We start from the raw sequence: 9,827 nt of genomic DNA on the forward strand, positions 1-9,827 counted from the left end.
ATGAAGATCCTATTTTTAACGATTTAGATGCTTAGATACATGATTGATGATATTAATTTATCTACGCGAGAATCACCCACATACCTGATTCAACCTTGTCACAAGCCCATTCATGCCAAAGAGTGAATTTTAGCACAGTTTCGATGGAGCCATGCATTTAATGTCCGTTGATTGTTTTTGCATTTTATTCTGGCACCCTATGACCCTATAATTTAAGTTCAAGGACCTAAATTGTGGAATGCAATCTCATACCATCTTAATGTCATTCAAGATCTCGAGAATTTCAAAGATAAGCTCACTAAGTTCATCTTGTCTCTCCCTGATAAGCCGCCAATTAGATGATATACTCCTCCAAATACGAACTCTCTGCTGTGCTGGCGAGCGAGACTTTACTTCGCTGTGGGGTGGTCAGAAGATGTGATGGCCCCGTCAAGTCCTGACAAAAAAACTCGACATATATATCACATAGGTAAGTCACTGTATATTAAATAATAATGAGTAACAATTATAAACCCTGTTTGTTTGAACCCCACGGCCCACATGAACTGTCCAACATGATTTTTTTGCTGCAAAACTGCAAAAATTCCTCAAGGTTATTAACACTTAACCTTTACTAGCTTGAAATAATGTTAGAAGCATGATATAACGGCCAAAATAATATCCAAACATAATCAAGGTATTTTAATTTAATAGGATTTTATACGCCGAAAATGCAAAGATCTATCGAATTGAGTAAATCATTTCAGCAGACACGTACAACTTTTGATGTGGAACTGCAACTGCCAAAATGGTTATACAACAACACTATGATAATCACCTGTCTTGTGTTTTTGGAACCCAAATGACGCACCCAAATGACGCACCCAAGTCCCAAATGACGCACCCAAATGACGCACCTAAATGACGCACCCAAATGACGCACCAGAGTTCGTGACTTGAAGTTTCATACCGGAGAGTGGGGGGAATCTGAACTTCAAGAGTCGAGCCTTAGTGGCGCAAGGTAAATTATATTCTTCTCTCTGACGATTGATGAATATAATACTTTGTTATATTATCGATAATGTTCTGATTTAACGTCGCATAATTTCATAATAAAATCAATTTGTTTTTGATTAATATATTTGAGAATTCCCGACTTTCCGATAAATTAAATTTTACTGCTGATTATCATTCACCATACTGGGCCCCTAACAGTTTTCATTTTCCCACCAACGCGTGAGGGCACCTGACCTTGCAACACGGAGGTCTGAAATTGATGGAAACAATTCCTCGTTTGAGAAGCCTCTTTGTAGGTTCTTATTAAATTTCGGAACTTGGGGAGAATTAGGTTGGTCTGATGTGACCCATGAATCAGATTATGGGAGAGAACTGAAGGGATTGTTAAATTGTGGACTCTTGGTCTTCTTCACGGTAGCTGAACTGATAAGAGCTCTCAGTCTCTCTAGCTCTCCATCGCTGATACGGTAATCTAATTACTAAACTGGTTAGGCCGGCGGGTGGTGATAATTTGCTGTAATCTAGTTTATATACCGGAAGGACACGATGGCAGAATCATCAGTTCTAAACTTGTTGACCTTGTTTCCACAGCTCCTGGAGCCAGGACCCTCTTTCTTTATTAGACAGTCATCAATCTGAACAAACCCATGTATGGCATTTACTGATTTACCTGGTATATACTTTCGGAAAACAGGAATAATCATAGGCATGCTGTTTATCCTGAATCTTAATTATGTGTGAGCATCCGACCACCTACTGCAAATATTCCCTGAAGACGACCATGGCCCTTAATTTGAAGCAGAAATAAATGACGGATGTGTTATGAACCATATTATATAATATTTTTTAACACGTGACAGCTTTTTGAGATTGGTTCATGCTGGTTAATCACTATCAGTATCTACATAATATAGCCTAGACCATTAACTTATCAGGAAATAATGTAAAACCGAAAATCGTTTTTATTCTAGCTGGCGGTAAAATGAATTTTACTAATATTTTCTAGGAAAACTTTTGGAAAGTTGCAAGTTACTTCTTAAGAAAATTACAAGACTTCGCTTTTAAGAACAATCATTTACGATAATCTGCAATTATTTCGATCACGTGCCCCAAATTTTTCTTAAAACTACCATTATGAACGGTAATAAACAATTATTGTAAACATTAAATTATATTTTACTGAGGGACTTTTTATTTTACTTCAAATTGTAAATAGATATTATCTTCTAAGCTCTACAACAAAATGACTGAGATGAACATTCCCGGATTGGCTGGACTGATAACCTTCTACTTCCTCATCCTCTTCGCTGGACTATTCTCCAAAAAGTATGTAATATCCGGATTGGAACGTTGTTTATTAGTCGCATTATTGTGATGTTTCTGTTTTTGCGACACGTAATTTCTGAATTTTATTTTCATGTTTCTGGCTATTGACTTTGAACAATGAACAGTGTTAGTAAACATTAGACAAAGTTTTAAGTTGTCGTAATAAAATCTCGCTCTCAGGTTTATGCAGCTTTTGAATGGAAAGAAGAATAAAACAGGGACTGAAGTGGCGGAAGAGGGCATGTCAGATTCAGACGATCTAATGTTGGCTGGGCGAGATATTAACTACTTTGTTGGAATCTTTACCATGACAGCAACTTGGGTCGGAGGAGGTTACATCAACGGGGCTGCAGAAGCTACTATTAGACATGGAATTGTAAGTCTTTAAATGTACTTGATAATATCTTCCAGATGAGGTACAATGTAATATTGATATTGAAATTAGTATAGTAGGAGTACAATGTACATGATATTGTAATAATGTTGAAATTAGTATATAGTAGGATGCCGATATGTAGGCCGGCAGAATTTTACTGAATTGAAATAGACGCTACTGTCTACGCGATCTGATTGTCTAACCTTCCAGCCCTGTTAAATCCCAGAGGAAATATTTCTGTTTCACTAAAACCGCTCATATAATTCAGCTGTGGTGCCAGGCTCCCTTCTGCTACGCAATAGCTCTTATCTGTGGAGGCTTATTCTTCGCTACCAAGATGAGGAACATGAAGTACGTCACCATGTTGGATCCTCTGCAGAACAAGTACGGCAAGGAGCTCGGAGCCCTCTTCTACATTCCAGCATTCTCCGGCGAGGTGAGTGATGTTATGGTTACAGTGTTGTCGTGGTTACAGTGTTGTCGTGGTTACAGTGCCTTCTCGCAAGGTCAGTTTACGCTGCTCCTATCTCGGGTTTATCTTTTACTTCTGTTACATTACGACGCTCAAGTTGGAACAGGAAGTTCAACGTAAGAAAATATGCGCATGCTGCAAAATATAATTCGTACGAGGTGGTTACAATTAACAGCTTTGATTCACACACTTAATTTGATGAAATTATGAACTTTTAATCACTGTACCTTGACACTGTCGATCAATATTTCTTTGCTGCCCTGAGAACAGTAACTTACCTTCGTCTTTCTGACGCTCGTCACAGCTGATAAGCCAGGACTTATCAAATTTTTCCGGTCTTTGACAACGTAACTTAATAAACTTATTAAACTTAAATATAATCATGTTAATGAACGTTTAAATGTTTTAAAAGAATCAATTGGCACTGATCATACAATCTAATTTGATTCAAATTAGCTGCCTTTTTAACAGTAACTTACCTTTCTTACGCTCGTCATATCTGATAAGCCAGGAATTGTAAAATTTTTCAACGTTTTAATTTTTCGAAAGAATGAATGCCTGATTTAGTTCGCACTGATAGAATTACCATGAGAGGATGAGGTCATAGAATTAATACAGAATGAAATCTGGTTCCATTGTTGATGAGATAATGAGGTATTAACAACAATCCTTTTTACTTCTGAGATCAGCTGACTAATTTTTAACTTTTTTCCAGATTCTCTGGTCGGCGGCCATTCTCGCAGCTCTAGGAACATCTCTCCAAGTTATATGCGGGATCCCAGAGGCCACCTCCATCATGGCATCTGCTGGATTCGCCATGATATATACTCTTTTTGGAGGTTCGTGGAATATTACTCTTAAATATCTGTAATTAATATTCTGAATTGTTGAACCAATGCACCAGCAACTATTGTTAATGTTATTTACTTTGTTAATTTACAAATATCCTAACAACATCGCAGGAACAAAATATCCTCGTCGCAGTACAATATCAAATTATTATTTACCTCACGGTTCACTATTGCAGGCTTTCCATCTACATTTGTGGGTGATAAGGTTGGTTTAAAAAGAATTACTGATAGCTAACCCGAACAACTATTTCTCAGGACTGTATTCAGTTGCGTTCACGGATGTCTTTCAGCTGATCTGTATTTTCGTTGGTCTCATTCTAGCGCTACCCTTTATGACAACAAATGAAAATGTCACATCCCCCCTCCAGGTATAAGCCAGCTCCCTCCAAACTAACACCGCTACCTTGCACCTGAATTCTCAGGAGACAGCTGGCAGGGTTTCACGTGTTGGTGGTTGTTATTGTTTAGTACAATATTATTATAATTCATTACAGTATATTCACTTGCTATAATTTACATTATTTCAGCAGCTTCGATGCTCTGAACGTCGTTAAAAATCTTCAACAATTTTACCCCTAATAATACTCTTATGTATTGTAATTGTAATCTTGAAAATAAGATTTCTTCTTTGCTTTAGAAATTTGTTTCAGTTGTCGAAATATGACTTCCAAACACTGTTATTGAACAGGGATCAGATAATCTTATGAAATGATGTCAGACTCTTCCATTTTATGATGTTAATTTTTATCCTCTTCTCAGGGTGAAATTCCTGATTTTAACGGAGTGTCGAAAAGTGTCATTGGAACTATAAAACCTGAAGATGCTGCATACTGGGTTAGTTACTTTGAAATAATACCAACCTTGATACTAGTCCTGGAAATAACTGCCATCATATTTGTACCACTATAATTTTCGATCTATAAATGTTCAATAGTTTATGTTGAATTAGTCCTGCCTATTCACTTCCACTACTCCATAACCTAGGTTACAGCTATTCTGTTTCAGTTTCTTACTAAAGTACGAGTTTTTGCTTACCAAAGTACGTGTTTTTGCAGGTTGATCACGCAGTTATGATGATGTGTGGAGGTATCCCGTGGCAGGCCTACTTCCAGCGAGTCCTCTCCTCTAGAAGCGCCAAAATCGCTAAAGTTCTCTCCATCTTCGCTGGCTTCGGCTGCTTTTGTGCGGCCATCCCCGCCGTACTTATCGGTAGGTTACTTATTTAGGTTACTTAGGTCACTGAGGTTACTTAAAGGTTACTCAAATTTAGGTTACTTAGGTTATTTAGGTTACTTAGGTTACTTAGGTTACTTAAGTTACTTAGTGCTCCTCATTGCTGACCACCCAGGTTCCCCATTATCTAATTTTTGTTGTGCTGGATTTGCAGACGGTATGAAGGTGTTTGTTTAGCCCACAGTGTCCGGCGATAAGGTGCACAGCAGTTATCCAACTTGTGCTCATTTTAATTTCAGTGGGTTCAGAAGTTGCCGCAATGATGTCTTGTCATTAGTACAGACTAGAGACCCTCCATTGTAATCTTAATTCATAAGGAGTGCGTGGCTCATATATTTAACAAACCAGTTTGTCCAGCTTCCAGTCGACTTCATGCTTCTCCCGAAGTCTTTTGTAATTACTGTCGGTCTGATAATACTTCCGTTTCAGTTCCGTTTTCCATACAGAGACTTTTAGTCGCGTGCATAATTAGTAATTACTTTACATGATTACCATTTACTTCTAATGAAAGAGGTGCTAAAAATGGGAGGTGCTATATAATACAATAATACCTTGGCTGTTGAGTGCTACCCGCGATAATTGCGGGGTACCGAAGCCAAGGCATTATTTGTTATAATTTTTGTGATGCGTGCGCTGATACAATTATTATATGGTGTTTAATATATAGTGCGCAACAGTTATTTGTTTTGAAACTTCCCGCCAGCCAGTCTGAGGTGAATTGCAGTCTGTTCTCATAATACTCTGGCAACCCTTGCAGGAAATTATCGGTAACCAGTGTTCACGACTTCTCGGGGATATAATTCCCAGAAAGAATTATAAGATTATACCGGATAATGGGTAGATTCATATTCCAGTTCTCACTTCAGAACAATGGATCTTTATGGGAAATATTTGGTATAATTGGGAGATAACAATTCTTCTATATTCCTTTGGCTGCAGTCCAAAAGTGTTGGCACCAAAACAAATAGCTGATCCCTTAATACCGAGCGACAGTATTGTGCGTTTAAAATGAGAAGAGGATGTTATTTTCAGTGATCTTAGAGCCAACCTCATCCAACAAAGTTATAAAATTGATTATCATTTTAACACTAACAGGTCTCTAATGAAAACAATAACCATCATAATAACGTTATAATCTATGATTTAAACTTTTCGTTTTCAGGAGTAAGAACATTTCGTTTTCAGGAGTAATAACATTTCGTTTTCAGGAGTAATAACATTTCGTTTTCAGGAGTAGTAACGCTTAACACCGACTGGGCCGCTACCAAGTTCGGAGTTCTAGAACCGGGACAGTACAAGTTGGCAGTTCCTCTCTGTCTCAACTACCTCTGCCCCCCAGTCGTTACCTTCATTGGTAAATATTTGATTTTTCCTTTAAATTTAATTTGAACTTGGTTTGTTTGTGGTCCCCAAATTTGGTCAATTGAGGTGCAATCGTTAATGGTTTTAGAAATTAAGTTACAACAGGGGAAATCTCTAAATGTTCCAGAGTTTTTGATTTCTCCTCTAATGACTTAAAGTTAATGATATTAAAGGGCTAATGATATTGGGCTGATGATGTTGAGATTTGAGAAAAGGTCTTGAATTGTCCTTAGTCTCTGCGAAGCTGCAACTTTTAATACGGCTGTTGTGGTGCAGAATTCGAAGTATGGTTCAATATTGGTGAATGTGGCAGTTGGTAAAAGAAAATGCACCCCCATTATTTCTACGCCACCGACTCACCAGTTAAATTAATGAAAGCAGGACTAGATAATATTATATAGATCTGGAAATTAATTAAATTGTCCGAATTATACGAGCGATTTCACTAATGCACGCAGTTTTTAAAAAGTTTTTAAAAAGTTTCCCATTTTTGAAACTATTAAGTCTGGTAATCAAGACATGGGAAATCCTGAAAGGGGCCTGGCATGCTATTCTGGATAGAAGCCACACAGTTCTCGTAGCAACCCAAGGATTCCCTGTCAATTAGAGGATGTGCTGGCAACATTTGGTGTCACTTAGTCATGATATAATCATTATTAGTTTTGCAGCACAATTCTAAAGAACACCCCAAAACTGAGAATATTGTTAGAAAAGCAAGTGTGCAGTTATTCATGTGATGTTATAGGCTGGAACTTCCAGGCACAGAAAGTTGCATTGTTGACACTTGGAATTAGGTTGTGGCACAATAGTGATTATCTGAAAAGAAACAACGGTCAGATTTTAACTCCAGCATCAAAATACTGGTCAGTACGATGGATCAGTAGCAGGCGTAAAGTTGCATAATTGGTTTAATCTGAGTCACCTGATTTATTCAGACCTTATGCGATGAATTGGGACAAGGAATAGCCTATTAGTCTGTACGCTGTCAACTAAAGTTGATATACAATATAATCAGTATAAGAGTGAGTTGACAAATTGTCCCCCCCAGGTCTTGGAGCAGTGAGTGCTGCTGTGATGAGTTCAACTGACAGTTCCATTCTGGGAGTCAGCTGCATGTTCACCAGGAACGTGTTCCAGAGAGTCTTCCATCCTGCAGCTAGTGACAAGTACGTACTGTTAATGTTAAGTAGGTACTGCTAATGTCACGTGTATCTAGCTGAATTTATAATACAGTTGTTGATAAAATGCCGTATTATTTGACATCTCGTTAAGGCTAACACTGACTTATGGATTATTAATGTTTTTGTCTTCCAGGCAAATGATGTGGGCATTAAGAATAACGATTATCTTCAACACGACCATTGCCATGATCATCGCTATCACTGTCAAATCTGTGTACGGACTTTACCTTATCTGCAGGTAACACAACTGAAATAGTACAACAAATTATCCAAAATATATCATCATAATTAAACATCTTGATATCACGTACTTCACAAACTATAATAACCTGAAACTAACCTTGTGTCTCCCTCCACAGTGACCTAGTATTCGTCCTCCTCTTCCCACATCTAGTCCTGGTAGTCCACTTCCCCCACCTGGTTAACAGATACGGTATGGTGGTAGGTTTCTCCACTGCCCTCCTTCTCAGGGCTCTCTCCGGGGAACCTGTACTCGGATACGATGCTGTCCTCAAGTTCCCTAACTATTCCGTGAGTTTCGAGCTCTGTTATTGTTTGGTGATATTATTGTTGTTTTGACAATTACTTTGCTGAGACTACTTTTAACACTGGTTTACTACAAAATCATTCACAAATATCATCAATTATCTTGATAAGGTATACACTTAATGAATTAATTAATCGTAATCGCAATTAATTATTAACCATGGTAAAAGTGGTAACCACATGGTAACAATGTTCTACTATAGGAGGGAGTAGAGGGAGTAGACAATGGGGTCGGACACCAGAAGTTCCCCTTCAGAATGGTGTGCATGTTAGTCCACCTCTTCCTCGCCATCGGAGTTTCCTATCTCACAAACTACCTTTATCAAGAGGGTGAGTTGCAAGAAACTGGCGAGCAATATCTTAAATTAATCAATCTTATAATTAATTAATCAACCTTATTTAATATCTTAATTAATCATTTACCCACGCGATGGTTACCTACTTTAAACCCGTAGTACACAGGTTTAAAATTAATTTTCGAATACAAATGCTACAATATTTAATTAGTATTTTCAGAACCCTGTTTACTCAATCTAACAACACCATTTTCAGGTTACTTGACTGATGAACTGGACGTCTTGAAAGAATTCAAAGAAAAGAAAGAAAATACAAAGACGAATAAAGACCTGGTAATAGAGAACACATACCCCGTGTTGGAGCTCAAGAAGCAAGCAACCAACGGTCACCAAGCAACCAACGGTCACACTAACGGCTCATCTAACGGCCACGGAAATGGTCTTCATACGAATGGAAATTGTTAACAATACCCGAACTTTAGAGGCTAACTTCCCTTCCCCTTCGGTTTCAGATGATTACTTAAGTAATTTCTAGTTATAGTGAGTTAAACCAAACGAAAGCAAGTTTAAAAGCCGAATTGCTCAGATAGTTTGGAAGCTCAGAAGTATACCAGACTCTGCAGCTATTAATTTGTTTAAGAAAACGCAAATCCAGAGCACAGTAACTTAAACAGTAACTTAAACGATTACATCGGAATATTTGACTACTGGAATTCAGAGCTTTCCAGGATTTAACACCGGGAATAGTATTTGGAAAGCTGAATGCTAGAAACTACAAGGACGTGTTTCTTGACACCGTGGAGTAACCAGTGTAAAGACTATTTTGCCACAATTTAAAAGTTTACATAAACTTATTTATAGTAGTGTTGATTAACTGATCTATAATGTTATTCAGTCAGTTGTATATATTTGTTGTTTTTAACTTTTTACATTAGAAATTGCGTTTCATTGTTTTAAGAGCTTATTTAAAGTTACACTGTTAACATTCACAACTTACAATTAATGTGAGTGTTTCCAACGTTGCAAAGTGCTAAATTAACATACATTAGGAGCTATTTATTAATTTTTCTTTGCTTTGTATACAATTTTACATATATATATTTTTATAATAATATTGTAATTCTAATACATTTGGCAATCTACCAAAATCTAATGTAATATAATATCAACTAAATTATTAATGTAATA

At 37.3% G+C, this 9,827-nt stretch overlaps 1 protein-coding gene across 1 annotated transcript; it reads left to right on the forward strand.

The window, feature by feature from the left end:
- Positions 1–2,231: 2,231 nt before the first annotated feature.
- On the forward strand, positions 2,232–9,573 carry LOC134811087 (high-affinity choline transporter 1-like). Its single transcript, XM_063817807.1, has 13 exons — positions 2,232–2,322; positions 2,503–2,698; positions 2,967–3,134; positions 3,886–4,009; positions 4,277–4,389; positions 4,781–4,855; positions 5,077–5,230; positions 6,486–6,608; positions 7,665–7,782; positions 7,931–8,035; positions 8,157–8,328; positions 8,547–8,673; positions 8,896–9,573. The coding sequence occupies exons 1-13, from the start codon at positions 2,240–2,242 to the stop codon at positions 9,102–9,104; spliced, it is 1,767 nt and encodes a 588-aa protein (XP_063673877.1). The 5' UTR covers positions 2,232–2,239; the 3' UTR covers positions 9,105–9,573.
- The last annotated feature ends 254 nt before the right edge of the window (positions 9,574–9,827 follow it).

The sequence above is a fragment of the Bolinopsis microptera genome, chromosome 2, assembly GCF_026151205.1.
Source record: "Bolinopsis microptera isolate Bmic1 chromosome 2, MBARI_Bmic_1.0, whole genome shotgun sequence".
NCBI lineage: Eukaryota > Metazoa > Ctenophora > Tentaculata > Lobata > Bolinopsidae > Bolinopsis > Bolinopsis microptera.

What these genes read in the sequence shown, in the direction of transcription:
- LOC134811087 (XM_063817807.1), top strand. Translation starts at nt 2,240, where the DNA reads ATGACTGAGATGAACATTCCCGGATTGGCTGGACTGATAACCTTCTAC. An exon ending in GATATATACTCTTTTTGGAG is followed by an intron (nt 4,010 to 4,276) that starts GTTCGTGGAATA and finishes ACTATTTCTCAG; the next exon opens with GACTGTATTCAGTTGCGTTC. An exon ending in CATCCCCGCCGTACTTATCG is followed by an intron (nt 5,231 to 6,485) that starts GTAGGTTACTTA and finishes TTTCGTTTTCAG; the next exon opens with GAGTAGTAACGCTTAACACC.